This window comes from Carassius gibelio, chromosome A16, assembly GCF_023724105.1.
Source record: "Carassius gibelio isolate Cgi1373 ecotype wild population from Czech Republic chromosome A16, carGib1.2-hapl.c, whole genome shotgun sequence".
Classification (NCBI taxonomy): domain Eukaryota; kingdom Metazoa; phylum Chordata; class Actinopteri; order Cypriniformes; family Cyprinidae; genus Carassius; species Carassius gibelio.
The window spans coordinates 894,774-915,693 of record NC_068386.1 but is presented as its reverse complement, the minus strand read 5'-3'; the positions used below and the strand labels follow the sequence as shown (position 1 = coordinate 915,693).

The following is a 20,920-nucleotide window of genomic DNA, read 5'->3' as shown; positions in this document are numbered from 1 at the left end:
GTGTTTCTACTTAAACTTATGTCAATTATTTGCCAAAGCAGTCATTTATATATTTCATAAAGCTTAGGTTTTTCCATAAAATATTTAGTTAACAATAATAACCTTGATCTGAGTCCATTCTCACTAAAACATCTCATCTTGGCATAGAAAGTGGTGTTTTTCTGCAAGCAGCAGCATTTATTACTTCATTTGGAGTCGAGAAGCATTTCCTGTGGGTTTGTAGATCATCATTTTATGTCTCTTTGTTCTTTCAGCCTTGATATTTAAGCAGCAGCACATGTGACATAATAAATATTAATTATTCAACAGATAATCCAGGTCCTCTAATTTGATTGGATGAGCGGTGTTCAAACAGTGCTGATATAAAAAAAGTAAATCCTACAAACACATTTAAATTCATTTAGCTTTTATCCAAAGTGACATTCAGATGCAGATGTCGTGGAATTCTGCAATTTTTGTTTGTCTCGCACTTCTGATTAATGTCATGCATTTCTGATTTATATCGCAATTCTGAATTTTTTATCTCATAATTCTGCATTTGTATCGCAATTCTGATTTATTTCGCAATTCTGATTTAAATCGCAATTCTGATTATTATCTTGCAATTCTGCATTTGTCTCGCAATTCTGAATATTATCTTGCAATTCTGATTTATATCACAATTCTGATTTATATCGCAATTCTGATTATTATCGCAATTATAATTTATATCGCAATTCTGATTTATATCGCAATTCTGATTATTATCTCGAAATTCTGATTTATATCGCAATTCAGATTTTTTATCTCGCAATTGTGAGACAAACGCAAAATTGCATTAAATCTTACAATATCTCACAATTCTGATTTGTATCGCAGTTCTGCATTTGTCTCACAATTCTGATTATTATCTCGCAATTCTGATTTACATCGCAATTCTGATTATTATCTTGCAATTCTGATTTTTCTTATCTCTCAATTCTGCATTTGTCTCGCAATTGTGATATATATCTTGCATTTCTGATTTATATCTTGATTTATGTCTCACACTTCTGATTTTTATCTCGCAATTCCGATTTTTTTATCTCATTATTCTGGGTTTGTCTCGCAATTCAGATTTTTATCTCGCAATTCTGATTTTTTTATCTCTTTATTCTGGGTTTGTCTCGCAATTCTGATTTTTATCTCACAATTCTGGATTTGTCAAGTTGTTCACCTGTTTTTCGTCTCAAAAAAAAAAAACAATTTTGACTAGCATTTTTTAAATCTGATTTCTAAGTTTACATCTCACCATTTTTTAAATGTATTTTCTTGTTTTGTTTACACAGAAATAGCTACTATTCAGATTTTCTACATGAAAATTCCGTGTGTTGTTTGCCGTTTCTTAAGAGATGCAGAGGTTGTTGTTGAAGTTGTTCACTCTGGGTTCATCTGTCCGTGATGGCTTTGTTCTCCGCAGGTGTCTTCATCATCTGCTGGCTTCCTTTCTTCCTGACACACGTTCTGAAGGCTCACTGCGGGAGCTGCTGCATCTCTCCGTCTCTCTACAGCGCCGTCACGTGGCTGGGTTACCTCAACAGCGCCGTCAACCCCGTCATCTACACCACCTTCAACATTGAGTTCCGCAAGGCCTTCATTAAAATCCTGCACTGCTGACAGACAGCAGAGGACTCACTGAACAAAAGAAACTTGTGACATTTGTAAGATAACATTGATCGAGAGACACAGTGAAAAGGCTTTGTTTGTGGAACTGATTGTTTGAAACAAGCGACAGATGTTTAGTCACTCTTTTTACAGAACTGACATAAAAGAAATACACGTCTAGAAATGTATGTGTCATCATTTGCTCCCCTCATATCCAAACCCATTTTAATTTAGTTCTTCTGTGATTCACAGTTGAGGACACGCTGACATTGTGATGTTTTTAATCCAACGCGATCATAAATGTACGGACATTCTGACTTTCTCAAAAATCTCAAAAGAGTTTACAAATTGGAATTCTGTTTATTTGTTTCCGTCACGCATTTCTGGTTTTTATCTCGCAATTCTGAATTTATCTTTTGCAATTTGTGATTTATATCTCACATTTCTGATTTATATCTCACGATTGTGAGTTTGCTTTGCAATTCTGAATTTAAATCTCGCAATTCTGATTTATATTGCAATCCTGTTTGTCTTTCAATTCTGATTTATATCGCAATTCTGCGTTTGTCTTGCAATTCTGATTTATGTCTCTCAATTCAGATTTTTACCTCGCATTTCAGATTATTTTTGCAATTCTCCATTTGTATCGCAATTATGATTTATATCTCGCGATTCTGAGTTTGTCTTGCAATTCTGAATTTAAATCTCAAAATTGAGATTTATATCTCGCAATTCTGCGTTTGTCTTGCAATTCTGATTTATGTCTTGTCTCGCAATTCTGATTTATATCTCGCGATTCAGATTTTTACCTCACATTCCTGATTTAGATCGCAATTCTGATTTAAATCTCGCAATTCTGATTTGTTTCGCAATTCTGCGTTTGTCTCACAATTCTGTGTAATATAAATATATCTCGCAATTCTGATTTATATCGCAATTCAGATTTTTACCTCATAATTCAGATTTTTACAAATTGGAATTCTGCATTTGTCTTGCAATTCTGAATCTAAATGTCGCAATTCTGATTTATATCGCAATTCTGATTTATATCTCGCAATTCTGTGTTTTTCTCACAATTCTGTGTAATATAAATATATCTCGCAATTCTGACCTTATATCGCAATTCTGTGTTCATCTCAATTCTGACTTGCGATTTTGACTTTATATCTTGCAATTCTAAATTTGAACAACACGGAATTGTGAGATAAAAAGTCGCACTTGCCTTCAGAAATAAGACTCTTTGTGCTTTTAGGAGTTTGGCCAAATAAATCACTGTTCATTTTCATCGTACCAAAACAGAAGCTCAGGCATTCTCCTAAACATCACCATCTGCTTTTCACAGATGAAAGAAAGTCGTACAAGTTTGAACGACATGAGGGTGAGTAAATGATGACAGACTGATCATTTATGGACGAGCTCTGCCTTTAAATCATGTTTTCATTATCGGAGAAGGTCAGTCATGCCGAAAATTACCATTTATTCCTGTCATAAAGTGTGCAATTTAAAGTTACAGTTCACAGAGTGAGTGGAGATAATCTCAGTTCTTTTTTAATCTCCAACCAGTTCAATCACCTTTGAATATTTAAACATGAATGTTTCAGCGGAATCGCTAGTAATGATCTTGATGTAAAATATACTGATGCTCACCAAATGCAGTTTGCATCACTGAGAAAGCGCAATCTAACGTGACGTCACGCAGAAGCCCAGAATCTGTACACTGTATGCTGTAAATAACATGATATAAATATTGATGTAAGTATTGAGTCCAATGACATTTTTGTCTTTTACGACACGACATGAGGATGTTAAGTTATTTAAAAACCTTAAACTTATAGATCCATAGATCCTTATAGAGCTCACTAGATTCAAACTGAGCCAGAAGATAGAAAATGGTCACAAGAAACTAAATTATGATTAGTTTCTGGATGTAAAAAAAAATTAATAAAATTAATAACATAATTTTTTATCAGTATATGTAGCAGGGTAATTACAGTAAACTTAAGCTAAAACCATAAAATAAAATAAAAAAACATTACTTATACATTTATTTCAAGTTATGAAAATGTTTTTATTTTATTTTATAGGTTTTAATTTTAATGGTTTTAGTTTTTGTTTACTTTAATAACCCTGTCTAAATAATAAATAAATAACACTGATATGTTGCACTATTAATTTAGTATCATTGAGATACTATTATAGTTTTTATTATTAGTTTTATTAGAATTTATTATTATTATTATTTTTTATTTTTCATTTATTTTTTATTTCCAATTTTCGTTTTGTAGTTTAAAGCTTTATTAATTTTGTTGTTTTGGTCTTTTTTACCAGCCGTTGTTCTTTTAAATATTTCTATATAGTTTGTTTAAAAATTATATATTAGGTATAGTATATTAAGTATATTAGGATAACTTCAAAAATTAGAAATATTGCATTGGAAACTACCTGAAATAAAATGTATATTTCATTTCAGTTAACATTTATTTGAAGTAGCAACTTTATAATGTTATATATTTAATGTTATTTATAAGTTAACTATAACATCTTATATGTAGACTTAAATGACTGCTGCAACCTTTTAAAGCGGCCTGGGGACTTTAAGTCTCCGGTTTCTTATTCGTTAGCCATCCCTCGCCCGCTAGTGTAATCTGAGGTCTTAACTGAGTTGCTTTAATCTTGTTTTTGCTCTAACTGCTCCATTACAGATTGCACTTCCAGCACCTCACGGTCCAATCCTGTAATGTGATCGGCAGGTAAAAACCCTCTTGGGGTGAAACAGGATTCAAACCACCGACTGCACGCATGCACACATTTTCCATCTGAGCTCACCTCATATCTGTCACCATTTAAGTCTTCAACAAATGTGCAAATCAACCAACAGTGCTAAAAGCATGATATTTGAGCCGCAGCGGTCATTAACCCTCATGCTGAGTCACTGGCTCCGTGTTGTTTTGTGAACCGTCGGTCGGTCGCAGTATATTTTACTCTCAGTCGATCAACTCTGACCCCGTCTAACAACAATCAGCATGCATTTTTCATCAGCCTATCCGTTACAGCACGACTGCTCTTCACAAACTTCCCGAGACTCCAGCTGAAGCTTTAGACTCAATGCAAACCCATGCAATGCTGTTGAAATAGATGAAGCGAAGGACAAGATCGCAGACGGGGTGAAACACAATGAAACAGGCCGTGCATATCGGTGGATTTATCGGATGGTGTATGCAGAGCGGTGCACCTCGGCTTTTCTTCTCTTGACACTCATCGCAGGTTTTTTGACTTTGGTTATTCAAGTGTCTTCTTTTGTTGGAGGCGGAAGAAAAGAATGGCCTCGTGTCTTTGAATGCATGAGCTGACGCTGCAGACACAAACGATGGCTTGTTCTCAGGTAAGGACAATAGGCTCTGGGTGTTTGTAACAATGCATCAAAACGTCTTAAAGAAGCTGCCACTGTGAGTTTGCATTCACTGAAAAGCAGCTGTAGCACATTCACCATGTAGAGATGTGGAATTAAATACTTTTTCATGTCTTGCTTAAAGGGATAGTTCACCCGAAAATTAAAGTTTTGTCATGATTTACTCGCCCTCGTGTCCTTCCAGACCTGTACGAGTTTCTGTTCTCTGTTGAACACAAAAGAAGATATAATGAAGAATGTTGGCTTTCAAATAGTTGCTGGTAGCCATAGACTTCGACAGGGCAAAAGTCAATCTTCAAAGTATTTTCTCCAATAGTTTTGTGTTTCTGTGACTTTCCAAAAGAGGGAAACTATAGCAGATAACATTGCAAAATTTATGATGATGATGATAACTGTGGCAATGCATTTGTGTAAGGGTCCATCGTCTCAACCAATGGGGTGAGTTTGGGGGTGGGACTATCTGTTTAACTGACCAATGGCAGATGGAGGAGTGTTCAGGGAAACTGTTTGAAAACAATCACTATTTTTACAGTACTGTTTGGAATGCTGAAATATTACTTATTTTAATTAATTATTATTAATTTAATTTTCATTGCTAGTACCTTATGTAAAACTGGAACTTTTTTGTAGAACAAAATTAAATAAATGGTTAATTTAACACTAGAGAAGTAATTGCAATTACTTCTCTAGTGTTAAATTAACCATTTATTTAATTTTGTTCTACAAAATAGGTAAAACATGCAAAAAAGTTCTCCCAGTGCAAGTGTTCATTTTATATTTTAGTCACCAGCAACAGTTTACGTTTTAACTAAATTAAGTCTTACTATAATTGTGTCAGCTCAAAACTATATATATAAAAACACTGTCTATAGAGTGTCCAGGCCTGATGATAACTGACCTTTGACCTTTAGGGTTCCTATAACATCAGTCTGGAAGAGGACAAGCGTGAGCCTCTGCAGACCTTCCCATCATGCCCTCATGGCTCTCCTCCAGATCTGCTCTTAAACACGGCTCTTCCTCTGCTCATGGCTCCAGTGATGACGGACACGCCCCTCACCCTGATTCCTGGATCTGCTACGAAAAGATCCATTTCTCAGAGTCTCCCAGACGTGGCTCCTCAGTCATCAGCGCTGACTCTGTACGGAGCAGGAAGTGTCTCCGTGCCGTTTCCTGTCTGTCCTGTGACGCTGGACGAGACTGAGCATCCACAGGTCTCTGGTTGTGTCCAGCTGCTGGGGGTCTCTGAACTGGCCCCGTACACACTGTCAGCACTCATGCCACATCTGTTAAACCCTCCTGAGAGAGACTCCTGTGTCCTCAGCAACCCTAAAACCACAGCCAAAGAAGAAGAGATCAGCAAACAGCACGCAGACATTAGTGCCTCTAAAAACCCTGCTACTGATGAGACGGGTGAGATGGATGGATAGACGGATAGATAAATAGATGGACAGATGCATGACCAGATAGATAAAAGGACGGATGGATAGATGGACAGATGGACAGATGCATGGAGAGACCGATAAAAGACAGATGGATAGATAAATAGATGGACAGATAGATAAAAAGATGGATGGATAGATAAATAGATGGACAGATAGATAAAAAGACGGATGGATAGATAAATAGATGGACGGACAGATAGATAAAAGATGGATGGATAGATAAATAGATGGACAGATGGACGGACAGATAGATAAAAGACGGATGGATAGATAAATAGAAGAATGGACAGAAGGACAGATAGATATAAAGACGGATGTGTAGATAAATGAATGGACAGAAGGACAGATAGATAAAAAGACGGATGGATAGATAAACAGATGAATGGACAGAAGGACAGATAGATAAAAAGACGGATGGATAGATAAATAGACGAATGGACAGAAGGACAGATAGATAAAAAGACGGATGGATAGATAAATAGACGAATGGACAGAAGGACAGATAGATAAAAAGATGATGGATAGATAAATAGATGGACAGATAGATAAAAAGACGGATGGATAGATAAATAGATGAATGGACAGAAGGACAGATAGATAAAAAGACGGATGGGTAGATAAATAGATGAATGGACAGAAGGACAGATAGATAAGAAGACGGATGGATAGATAAATAGACGAATGGACAGAAGGACAGATAGATAAAAAGATGATGGATAGATAAATAGATGGACAGATAGATATAAAGACGGATGTGTAGATAAATGAATGGACAGAAGGACAGATAGATAAAAAGACGGATGGATAGATAAACAGATGAATGGACAGAAGGACAGATAGATAAAAAGACGGATGGATAGATAAATAGACGAATGGACAGAAGGACAGATAGATAAAAAGATGATGGATAGATAAATAGATGGACAGATAGATATAAAGACGGATGTGTAGATAAATGAATGGACAGAAGGACAGATAGATAAAAAGACGGATGGATAGATAAACAAATGAATGGACAGAAGGACAGATAGATAAAAAGACGGATGGATAGATAAATAGATGAATGGACAGAAGGACAGATAGATAAAAAGACGGATGGGTAGATAAATAGATGAATGGACAGAAGGACAGATAGATAAGAAGACGGATGGATAGATAAATAGACGAATGGACAGAAGGACAGATAGATAAAAAGATGATGGATAGATAAATAGATGGACAGATAGACAAAAAGACGGATGGATAGATAAATAGACGAATGGACAGAAGGACAGATAGATAAAAAGACGGATGGATAGATAAACAGATGAATGGACAGAAGGACAGATAGATAAAAAGACAGATGGATAGATAAACAGACGAATGGACAGAAGGACAGATAGATAAAAAGACGGGTGGATAGATAAATAGATGAATGGACAGAAGGACAGATAGATAAGAAGACGGATGGATAGATAAATAGATGAATGGACAGAAGGACAGATAGATAAGAAGACGGATGGATAGATAAATAGACGAATGGACAGAAGGACAGATAGATAAAAAGACAGATGGATAGATAAACAGACGAATGGACAGAAGGACAGATAGATAAAAAGACGGGTGGATAGATAAATAGATGGACAGATAGATAAAAAGACGGATGGATAGATAAATAGATGAATGGACAGAAGGACAGATAGATAAAAAGACAGATGGATAGATAAATAGACGAATGGACAGAAGGACAGATAGATAAATAGACGGATGGATAGATAAATAGATGAATGGACAGAAGGACAGATAGATAAAAAGACGGATGGATAGATAAATAGATGAATGGATAGAAGGACAAAGATAAAAAGAAGGATGGATAGATAAATAGAAGAATGGACAGAAGGACAGATAGATAAATAGACGAATGGACAGAAGGACAGATAGATAAAAAGACGGATGGATAGATAAATAGATGAATGGACAGAAGGACAGATAGATAAAAAGACGGATGGATAGATAAATAGACGAATGGACAGAAGGACAGATAGATAAAAAGACGGATGGATAGATAAATAGATGAATAGACAGAAGGACAGATAGATAAAAAGACGGATGGGTAGATAAACAGATGAATGGACAGAAGGACAGATAGATAAAAAGACGGATGGGTAGATAAACAGATGAATGGACAGAAGGACAGATAGATAAAAAGACGGTGGATAGATAAATAGATGAATGGACAGAAGGACAGATAGATAAATAGATGAATGGACAGAGGGACAGATAGATAAAAAGACGTATGGGTAGATAAATAGACGAATGGACAGAAGGACAGATAGATAAAAAGACGTATGGGTAGATAAACAGATGAAGGGACAGAAGGACAGATAGATAAAAAGACGGATGGATAGATAAACAGATGAAGGGACAGAAGGACAGATAGATAAAAAGATGTATGGGTAGATAAACAGATGAATGGACAGAAGGACAGATAGATAAATAGACGGATGGATAGATAAACAGATGAAGGGACAGAAGGACAGATAGATAAAAAGACGGATGGGTAGATAAATAGATGAATGGACAGAAGGACAGATAGATAAAAAGACGGATGGGTAGATAAACAGATGAATGGACAGAAGGACAGATAGATAAAAAGACGGATGGATAGATAAATAGATGAATGGACAGAAGGACAGATAGATAAAAAGACGGATGGATAGATAAATAGACGAATGGACAGAAGGACAGATAGATAAAAAGACGGATGGATAGATAAATAGATGAATGGACAGAAGGACAGATAGATAAAAAGACGGATGGGTAGATAAACAGATGAATGGACAGAAGGACAGATAGATAAAAAGACGGATGGGTAGATAAACAGATGAATGGACAGAAGGACAGATAGATAAAAAGACGGTGGATAGATAAATAGATGAATGGACAGAAGGACAGATAGATAAATAGATGAATGGACAGAGGGACAGATAGATAAAAAGACGTATGGGTAGATAAATAGACGAATGGACAGAAGGACAGATAGATAAAAAGACGTATGGGTAGATAAACAGATGAAGGGACAGAAGGACAGATAGATAAAAAGACGGATGGATAGATAAACAGATGAAGGGACAGAAGGACAGATAGATAAAAAGATGTATGGGTAGATAAACAGATGAATGGACAGAAGGACAGATAGATAAATAGACGGATGGATAGATAAACAGATGAAGGGACAGAAGGACAGATAAAAAGACGGATGGGTAGATAAATAGATGAATGGACAGAAGGACAGATAGATAAAAAGACGGATGGGTAGATAAACAGATGAATGGACAGAAGGACAGATAGATAAAAAGACGGATGGGTAGATAAATAGATGAATGGACAGAAGGACAGATAGATAAAAAGACGGATGGGTAGATAAATAGACGAATGGACAGAAGGACAGATAGATATAAAGACGGATGGATAGATAAACAGATGAATGGACAGAAGGACAGATAGATAAATAGATGAATGGACAGAGGGACAGATAGATAAACAGATGAATGGACAGAAGGACAGATAGATAGACAGATGATTGATTGTTCATGTTATAATTCCCAGACTCTTGTGTTTTTCCTCGCAGATGTCTCCGGGATCAGACTCTGTTCGTCACGTCTGATGTTTATCACGACCCTCGTCCCCATCTTCATCATCCTCACCGTCTGCATCGCTGTCACAGGTACACACTCCCTCAGTAACACCAGTGCACTCATAAACCAGTGGAGACAGACGGATAACACACTGCTTTTCCTCTTTAGTGAAGTTTGTGAGCTTCCCGAACAAAGAGCGAGACATTGACCCCCAGAACTGCACCCTCTCACCCTCGCCCTTCTATTCGGTCAAATATCCAGCTAATGACACCGTCAGCATTCCCTCGGGTATATCGTGTACACTTGATTTTAAGATGTATGCTCTCTTCTTCTCCGAGTGAACTCGATTTACTTGGTCTTTGTCGCTCAGATTGCTCCGTGGCAGTGAATGCTGGGTCTCGAGGGACACGTATTGTTGGTGGTAAGGAGGCTGTGAAGGGTCAGTGGGGTTGGCAGACCAGTTTACAATGGCGGGGCAGACACGTGTGTGGAGGAGCCATCGCCAGCCCTCGCTGGGTCATCACTGCCGCCCACTGCTTCATGCAGTGAGTAAGAGACGACAGACGGTGAGTGTGAGGCATTCTCACGCCGCTCATCTCTGTGTCCGTGTCTTTATCAGATATGGCATGAAGCTGGAGTCAGACTGGGTCGTGCTGGTTGATACCGTGAGCATCTCAGATGCATCTCAGGGCAAACGTTACCTCATACTACAGATACGCCAGCACACGGGATTCTCACAGGACAACAACGACTACGACCTGTGTCTGCTGCGCACACACACAGAGATGGAGACGGGAGGTGAGTTTACTGAGTTACACCAATCAGGCAGAAATGAGAAGTGCTTGTTTCTTCATCAGATTTGGAGGAATCTTGCATTGCATCAGTGTGTCTGTAGTGAATGGGTGCCGTCAGAATGAGAGTCTGATAAAAACATCCCAATAATCCACAGCACTCCAGTCCATCAGTGAACATCTGGAGAAGACAAAACCTGAAACACATCCAGCATTAAGATGATTTTAACTCAAACACATAGAGTCTATAATCCAGAATAATACTTCTTCCAGTGAAAAAGTGTTCTGGTCTGAATCAGGAGAGAAATCTGCACAGATCAAGCAGCGATTAAACAGATCTAAACTAATATGCGAGAGACAACAGCAGATGATGCACTTTTTCACTGGAGGAAGTGTTGTGATGTCCTTATCAGCTGTTTGGACTCTCATTCTGACAGCACCCATTCACTTCAGAGCAAGTGATGCAATGCTACATTCCTCCGACGAAGATCTGACGAAGAAACAATCTCAGAGGGTGAACGCATTTTCAGCTAACATTCATTTTTAGGTAATCTGTTCTTTAAATACATGATGGAAATATACTAATATATCTAAAATATATATCTAAACCGACTGTATTTGCTTCGAAAGACATAAGACATGAGTTCAGTAGTCACACATCCGTCTGTCAAGCTCAAAAGATGTGTGCTGTATGAACAGCCCTTATTATGCTCATTTTTCAAAACAATATTTTTGTTAATCAAAATACAAAATGTGTTTCGCCATCCAATCCATTCTTGATGGATAAAATCAAGTACTATCCTACATTCTCCCTATTAAATATCAGGAATTGGCTCTTAAATGCTAGACTAGGCAGGAGGTTTCTTACGGTGTTGAGTGTTGTTTAGACGGCGTGAGACCCGTGTGTTTGCCCCGTCTGAGAGAGTCGTTTCCTCCTGGTTCGTCCTGCTGGGTGACGGGCTGGGGTTACACACGGGAAGGAGGTGAGACTGTGCTCCTGAACACTACAGACACTGCACACACAGCGTTCATCCAATCAGGTGCTTGGATTCTCTCACAGGCTCTGTGTCCTCACACCTGAGACAGGCTTTCGTTCAGGTCATCGATCAAGCCGTCTGCTCTCAACCCTACGTGTACGGCTCCCAGCTCACTCCCAGAATGCTTTGCGCCGGCATTATGGAGGGAGGAGTCGACTCCTGTCAGGTACTCACATCCATTGAAGCAACAGTTTGCTCAAAAATGATCATCTGTCATCATTTACTCATTCTCGTGTTGCTCCAAACCAAAAAGACAATCCCCCCCGCCTCTGAAAGCCCATTATCAGCTGCATTCGATTCAGATACAGGGTCACCGAGACCCATCGCAGCATGTTTGATGATGTGATGTGAAATCTGATGCGTCTTGACCTGCTATATTTGACATAAATGAGAATCGAGAGCTCAGGCGGGAAAATAACATGAAGGTGGGGAAATGATGAGAGAATTGTTATTTTTCTGTGAGATATTTCGGTCTGTGTGTGTGTGTGTGTGTGTGTTCCTCACTCAGCGTTTCTGTTCAGGGAGACAGCGGGGGTCCTCTGGTGTGTCGGGCTGAAGCGGGGGGCTGGCGGTTGGCTGGTGTGGTGAGTTGGGGTGAAGGATGTGGACGAGTCAATAAACCCGGTGTTTACACCAGAATCACTCCGCTGCTGCAGTGGATTCATCAAACCATCAGTGTAAATACACACCACATCATCACAAGGAGTTTTACACTCTCAGATTAAACTCTATTCACCACATCCTCAGGCTGACAGTCAACTCATATCTGCGAAAACAAGCTACAGTAATATCTACATCAATGGCATAAACTCGCCATTTCAAAAGTAAAACCACACACTTTTTATAAATTACAATTATGATATTACACACAATTATACTATTATAATATCAATAAAAAAATTAATCTTGAAATTGTTTAAAATAATTAAACGAGTTAACCTCTTACTAAATAAAATCTCTCAGAAACCTACATTTTTTTTAATATCAACTTCAAATTTGGAAATTAACTTATTTAGACACAAGGCTTTAATTTTATAGCAATTTTGGATTAAAAGATATTTTGAAAATATTTATTTAGATAAAATAAAATAAAAATGGTATAGTGCATTTTCTAAGCATTTTTTTTTAAATATTTTTTCAACTGTATTCTAAAGCGTCCATGAATTATAGCAATTTAAGTTTGAATAGAGCACTTTCACATCTACTGTATATTCAGAAATGGGTAGTGGCACTTAAAGTAATGGAAAAACACGTTCAATTGACTTGTCATTTTTTACAGTGCATAATAACTTTCAATAAATATGTGCAGAACTCTTTATATGGACCTCATCTTCTATCTGAAAGCAGAATATTTCTTTCAATATGTCTGTATGCATGTATAATAAATCCAAAATCCATGAACATTTCTGTATTTCAGGATGAAAACGAAGAGTCCTTCTCGACGGTCACCACACAGAAAAATTTCTTTTGAAAACTGTCATTAATTATTATTATACAAAATGTACAAGGCCTTAATCTTCCAAGTGGATTTCATGTGTAACATAGTCTGCAATAAAAGATCATTACATGCAGAGCATCTGATTTGATGATTTGATCTGAGCACGACTGGAGTCACGTACACTTTATCAAAGTGATGAATGGAATTCACTCTGACTGACTCTGATCCTGAGTCTGAATCTGATCATGTGCCTGGAAACTCATCAAGACAGCTCATGAATATTAATTAGCATGAGCCGATGTTGCTAGGTAGTTCTTGTAATTGACCCTCAGAGGCTTGTTGATATTTCTGAGCTGACGTGACTCTAGGCTCTCTGAACTTTCATGATCATGGATTGTTGTTGAACGTCACCAGCATCTTCATAAAGCCACTGGTTTAGAGGGTGACGACAGCTGCTTTGAGCTTTAACCGTACCTTCACAGATGAGTTCAGATTACCATCTGAATATCTGTCTGTGATTGACTGAAGGGTTATGAATGGAAGACCAGTTTTACTGTGGATTTTAATCTCACAATTTTAACTTTTTCCTCATTTAACTCAAAATTCTGACTTTTTCACAATTCTGATTTATATTTCAGTTTCAGTTTATATCTCCCAATTTAGAATTTTATCTCGCAATTCTTAATTTCTATCGCAATTCTGATTTATCTCGCAATTCTCAATTTATATCTCAATTCTGATTTATATCACGATTATGATTTATATACCGCAATTCTGAATTTATATCACAATTTTGATTTATATCAAAATAATGAATTTATATCGCAATTTTGATTTACATCTTGCAATTCTGAATTTATATCACAATTCTGATTTATATCAAAATAATGAATTTATATCGCAATTTTGATTTACATCTTGCAATTCTGAATTTATATCACAATTCTGATTTATATATTTTGCAATTCTGAATTTATATAACAATTCAGATTTATATCGCAATTCTGAATTTATATCGCAATTCTGATTTATATATTTTGCAATTCTGAATTTACATTACAATTCAGATTTATATCGCAATTCTGAAATTTTATTGCAATTCTGATTTATATCTCACAATTCTGATTTATATTACAATTATGATTCATATCACAATTACAAATTTATATAACAATTCTGATTAATATCTCGCAATTCTGAATTTATATCGCAATTCTGATTTATATCTCGCAGTTCAGAATTTATATCGCAATTCTGATTTATCTCGCAATTCTGAATTTATTTCGCAATTCTGATTTATATCTCGCAGTTGTGAATTTATATCACAATTCTGATTTATATCTCGCAATTCTGAATTTATATCACAATTCTGATTTATATCTCGCAATTCTGAATTTATATCGCAATTCTGATTTATATCTCGCAGTTCGGAATTTATATCGCAATTCTGATTTAAATCTCCCAATTCTGATTTATATCGCAATTGATTTATATATCGCAATTCTGAATTTCTATCTCGCTGTTCTGATTTATACCTCCTAATTCTGAATTTATATCTCACAACTCTCTATGTGGCAATATTTGACTTTTTGCACCTTATAGTTTCTGACACATAATTTAAAAAATTATAAAAAGTTGTGTTTTTTATTTAACAATTCTGCCTTTTAACTGATAGTGAGTGAAATGTAATTGAATTGCTTCAAATCAGAATCAGCTCATAGCATTTTAGAAGCGTTCTCTTAAAGGGATAGTCCACCCAAAAATATAAATCCTGTCATTATTTACACAAGAGAAGATATTTTGAAGAATGCTAGTAACTTAACAGTCTGGGTTCCCATTGACTTCCACTGTATAGACAAACAATGTAAGTGACCAAACTTTTCCAAAACATCCTCTGTTATGTTCGCGCTTTAGTGATTATTCATCGGACACGAGTGGAAACAAGCACACAACAGAAAACTATTATATTTAAAATGAGTATTAATTAAAAAATACTGTTATTTTTATACTAAAGTAAAAAATGCAACCAAAATTTGAAAAGATTGTAATTATAGTATCATTGCACTATTTTTTGTTTATTTTTTTTTACAATAAAATAAGCAAAATAAAAAAATTAAGTGTAATACTATTATATTTTAAAATGAGTATTAAATACAAAATACAGTACATTTTATAATGCACTTAAAAATTCAAAGCTTATATTTATCCATTTACATTTTCTTTATGTTTTTATTCTTCATATGAGTTTCCACCACTTATGTGCACGTCTCTTTAAAGCAGATTTAAAATGTTCAAGGCAATGTAAAAATTCAAACACGGCACTATTTTCCCCTAAATTAAAGCAAGGAAGAATGAGATTAAATCTTGTAAATTTCTATACACTGATTTAATGACACACAGACATTAACAGCAATATTTATCGTGAAGGTAGTCTAAAGACATGATGTTCAGAATAATGTTATACCCAAATAAAAACATTATTAAATCACATACATGTCCATGAATGAAACTATCCAGCACTGACCTGCTGTAGGTGTTTTGTCTTGTTTTTGTAGTTCTTCAAATGTCCACACGGTGGCGCTCTTCACCTGTCTTCACTCCTTCTGTAACATTATAAATGTCTTTACTGTCACTTTTGATCAATTTAATGCGACTTTGATGAATAAAATATTATTTATTTTTATAGTGTATAACAGGTTCCACAAAAATATTATGTGTTCAACATTGATAATAATCAGAAATGTTTCTTGAGCAGTAAATCATCATATTTTCATGATTTCTGAAGATCATGTGACACTGAAGACTGGAGGAATGATGCTGAAAATACAGCGGAGCATCACAGAAATAAATTACACTTTAACAGAGACTCACACAGAAAACAGCTGTTTTAGATTCTAATAATATATCAAAATTTTTACTGTGTTTTTGGTCAAGCAGAAAAGAAGAGAATGTTAAAAATCTCAAATCATGTGTTGTTCTTGTCTTCATCTGTTTGAATATCCTGGTGAATTTCATTTTATGTGTTTATGTTAACTACCTTTCATTGATGCATTCCTCTGATTACCAGAACAATTACCTTTAAACACTTTTTTTTTAAACAAATATTTTGGGATTTCATTAAACTGGAGCTGATCTGTGTGCTGTATCTTATCATATATCTATAATACTTCAGCATTCTTTAAAGCTTTTAATAATGACATGCTCTTGTCATGTGAAATGTAATGGTACAATTCATCTAATGATGTATTTTGTAATAAATGTTTGTCAACCTAGTGCATTTTTTTATTTTTAGTTTTTTGGGACATTCTGACACTTGTTCCAACTTCCTTGAATGCAACAATTTTTTTTTTTTTTTTTTGTCTTGTTTTCTTTAAATAATAATATTATTTAAATAAATAAATACAATTTAAACCTAAAAGAAAAATCTATTTCAAAATGCATGCATATTTTCAAAATGTAAATGCTTGTCTTTAAATAAGTAGCTCACTTAAAAGTCAACTTTTATTTATATATGGGTGATGAAATAAATTATATCAAATGAATAAATAGTTCACTTAAAATTGCACTTTTGTAACATTGTAAATCTATTGTAAAAAAAAAACACATGGTTTGACGTTGAAAGTAAACAGAAGAAACTAGGATGCTTAAAAAGTGTCTAAAACAACATTTCCTGTCGCACACTTCCTGTAAACACACATTAAACAGACTTCCTGTTATCCATCAGCTCATCAGAAACTCAAGCATACTGATGATGAAGCATTCTGTAGTAGAGTAACGAAAGCAAAGCAAATAATTATAAAATAATAACATGTCAGGTAATAATTAAATTTCCTCCACATGAGCTAATCCGGCTTCATGGCACCGTTTCCCTTCGTTGTGTTAATTTTGTCGTTCTGTTCAGGTTTGTGAGTTAATTATCCTTGTTTAAGTTGCTGTGTGTTCAGTTTGTCCGGTCTCGTCTGTGTTAAAGGGACAGTTCACCCCAACATGACCCCATGATTAACTCACCCTCAAAGCATCCCAGGTGTATATGACTTTCTTCATTCAGACGAATCCAATCAGAGTTATATTTAATGGAATTAATCAATGGATGGTTTTTTTAACAGTCCAAAAGAACAAAAAAGTGCATCCATCCATCATAAAAAGTGCCTCAAATGGCTCCAGGGGGTGAATAAAGGCCTCCCGAAGTGAAACAGTGAATCAATCTGGTCGATGGCTTACCTTTGTTGGCAGTGGCGGATCTACACGGAGGCCTAGGGAGGCCCGTGCCTCTGTAGACATGTCCCTGGCCACCCCCAAAGTAATTTGATTTTACACGCGAGCGCCAAAAGCGGAACTAATGTGACGCAACGTTCTACACGGGTAAATTAGTGCAGCGCACCTAAACACTTAGGAACTTAATCATATTCAGGGATGCAAACATCGCGCTTTTCGGCGCCTCCCATTTTTTTCACATCAGTTTGGGTGACTTGGTCATCGGAAGCAATCCCATAGCTTAATGTTATGGACAGAAGACTATTTACATCATTAAATTAAAGTTTACGGAAACCTTGTTTTCCCTCCTCTGTCAATCATTCTCCATTCAGTATTCAAATAGCGCGCACCTCATCCATTTACAGCAGGATGCATGGTAAAACTCTCTCCAATATTATATACTCACATTATAATGCTTGATCTGAAGATAAAAAGGCTGTGGATTTGCATAAAATGACTTTTATTTTGTGTATTTGTATTTTATGTTTGTTGTTGTTTTTAAAAGACTCGCTTGTGCCTGTTAGATCACAAACTTTTAAAAGCCGTAAACTTTTGAAATCACTTTGTGAGCTCAGTTATGAAGCGTTTCATATTATCATGGTTTTGCGCACTGAAAGATTATTAAAAGCTTATTATATTTTTAGCCTGCACAATACATTTAAAATAAGCATAATTTAATTGTATATTATTTCTGTGTAGTGTAGTGTAAGCATTATAAATATATAAACTTCTGAATTCTTGACATTCATATATTCATATAAAATTGTGAAATGTATGATTGCCTGATTGAATTTTATAAGAGTACTAATAGTAATTTGTTTTTATTAACATGTTTAGATTGTGTAAAATTACTGTGTAGATTTTTTCAAGAATTACTTTTTGTATTTATTTGCATTACATTTAAATAAAATATGTTGCCATTTTTAATGCGCCCCTCTGGTTAAACACTGGACCCTCCTTGGCCCCCCTAGTAAAATTTGTCTAGAGCCGCCACTCAAATGATTCACGAACCCGATCTGAGGTCGCGATATGACTCAAATGAATCAAATGATTCGCGAACCCGCTCTGAAGCATAGACAGTAAAAGAAATGGACACAGCGACCCCATTGGAACTCAATTGAGACAAATGAAGCCCATTTTTAGCGTTTTTTAGCACTTCCGTTTATGACGCGCAGACTCAAACGAAGCTTGACGACGTCAGCAACCTGTCTGACAGATGTAAATCTTCTAGTAGCTGTGCGTGAAAACTGCCATCGTTAATCTTGCAGAGACGGCGAGCTTGAGCGGGGAGTTCTTTGTCGTGAGTGAGTAGGAGTAAGTATTGTGATTAATTATTTTGTATAGTATTTTAAAATGTAACGACAGTACGCCATATTAAGTTAATTGCCTGCGAGCTTCTCCTCCTGTCTGTACGGTAATGCGACAGAGAGCCGAGTGGTTATGACGCAATCGTTAGCCTATTTTTTACAAAAACAGTTTATACGGGGCCATAATGTAACATAGAAGGTAATGGAGCCCTTTATACATTGTCGTGTATCTTTAGAAATAAATAATGGACAAACAGAGTCTTTAAACGCCTCAGATGTAAAGTTATTCGCTGTCAAAGTGACGCCAAAATGAATGGGAGACAATGGGAATGCTAACGCAAGTGAAGTTCTGCTAAAAGATCGCAGCCCCCACCCGACTTCAACTTCTGGTCGAGTTCCTTGCCCCTTGCTCTGAAGTCGCGATCTGACTCAAATGATTCGCGAACCCGCTCTGAAGTCGCGATCTGACTCTAAAGACGCAAATGATTCAGATGACTCAAATGATTCGCGAACCCGCTCTGAAGTCGCGATCTGACTCAAATGATTCGCGAACCCGCTCTGAAGTCGCAATCTGACTCAAATGATTCGCGAACCCGCTATGAAGTCGCGATCTGACTCTAATGACGCAAATGATTCAGATGACTCAAATGATTCGCGAACCCGCTCTGAAGTCGCGATCTGACTCAAATGATTTGCGAACCCGCTATGAAGTCGCGATCAGAGTCTAATGACGCAAATGATTCAGATGACTCAAATGATTCGCGAACCGCTCTGAAGTCGCGATCTGACTCAAATGATTCGCGAACCCGCTCTGAAGTCGCAATCTGACTCAAATTGAACCCGCTCTGAAGTCTCGATCTGACTCAAATGATTTGCGAACCCGCTCTGAAGTCGCGATATGACTCAAATGAATCAAATGATTCGCGAACCCGCTCTGAAGTCGCGATCTGACTCAAATGATTCGCGAACCCGCTATGAAGTCGCGATCTGACTCTAATGACGCAAATGATTCAGATGACTCAAATGATTCGCGAACCCGCTCTGAAGTCGCGATCTGACTCAAATGATTCGCGAACCCGCTCTGAAGTCGCAATCTGACTCAAATGATTCGCGAACCCGCTATGAAGTCGCGATCTGACTCTAATGACGCAAATGATTCAGATGACTCAAATGATTCGCGAACCCGCTCTGAAGTCGCGATCTGACTCAAATGATTTGCGAACCCGCTATGAAGTCGCGATCAGAGTCTAATGACGCAAATGATTCAGATGACTCAAATGATTCGCAAACCCGCTCTGAAGTCCCAATCTGACTCAAATGATTCGCGAACCCGCTCTTAAGTCAGAGCATTGCCAAAATAAATGAATGAAGACTTCTTCAGAAGAATGACAAAAACAGCAACTCATGTCAATGTCTAACTTTAGTTGGGTAACATTTGTGAATTAACTTAAATGTTATTTATTTTACTTCGTTGGTAAGCAGATATCTACCTATGAGGCAAGGTCCATACTTTCTCCCAAGGTATATTCTCCATAATGCTATTTCAGTTATTATGTAAGGAATTGGTATTATCTCTCTCTGAAAGAGAGCTCTAATCTTATAGTTATATTTTTCTTGATCTGCAGAAAAGCAAACATTTCCGATCACTGTGTCAGTTAAATTGGCAATCTACTTACAATACCTTGTTTGGTGTGTGGTTCACATTTGTCTGCTGTGCTGTAAATAAACAGTCATGGAGCAAAAAGCCCAACTCATCTGGTTCAACATGTCAAGGACTTTGTTTTTGCATCTTTTTTTGTTTTACTGGAAAGACACACTGCAACAAAAATCCATTGAACACTTCAACATGGATTTGACTATGAATGCTTAAAATCACTTTGTGAGCTCAGTTATGAAGCGTTTCATATTATCATGGTTTTGCGCACTGAAAGATTATTAAAAGCTTATTATATTTTTAGCCTGCACAATACATTTAAAATAAGCATAATTTAATTGTATATTA

At 36.4% G+C, this 20,920-nt stretch overlaps 2 protein-coding genes and 1 long non-coding RNA gene across 3 annotated transcripts in view; 2 read left to right on the top strand and 1 right to left on the bottom strand.

Annotated features, from left to right (window-relative positions):
* drd2l (dopamine receptor D2 like) overlaps nucleotides 1-1,988 on the top strand; it is an 11,288-nt gene extending 9,300 nt beyond the window's left edge. Inside the window, exon 7 of the mRNA XM_052617810.1 lies at nucleotides 1,439-1,988. Within this exon, the coding sequence (XP_052473770.1) occupies nucleotides 1,439-1,635 (197 nt within the window). The 3' untranslated portion in view covers nucleotides 1,636-1,988. The remainder of the gene's footprint in view (nucleotides 1-1,438) is intronic.
* A 2,877-nt stretch (nucleotides 1,989-4,865) lies between these two features.
* On the top strand, nucleotides 4,866-14,121 carry LOC128030300 (transmembrane protease serine 6-like). The gene is made up of 10 exons (XM_052617797.1): nucleotides 4,866-5,005; nucleotides 5,944-6,442; nucleotides 10,085-10,180; nucleotides 10,260-10,379; nucleotides 10,462-10,636; nucleotides 10,711-10,889; nucleotides 11,770-11,865; nucleotides 11,943-12,085; nucleotides 12,441-12,596; nucleotides 13,337-14,121. Exons 1-10 carry the CDS (start codon nucleotides 4,961-4,963, stop codon nucleotides 13,388-13,390), a joined length of 1,563 nt encoding a protein of 520 aa, XP_052473757.1. The 5' UTR covers nucleotides 4,866-4,960; the 3' UTR covers nucleotides 13,391-14,121.
* LOC128030308 (uncharacterized) lies at nucleotides 4,999-17,431 on the bottom strand. Its single transcript, XR_008187868.1, has 5 exons — nucleotides 17,366-17,431; nucleotides 15,882-15,960; nucleotides 12,424-12,569; nucleotides 5,931-6,358; nucleotides 4,999-5,237 (listed from the first exon to the last, which is right to left on the bottom strand). It is a non-coding gene; the product is annotated as an uncharacterized LOC128030308 (long non-coding RNA).
* Nucleotides 17,432-20,920: the final 3,489 nt, after the last annotated feature.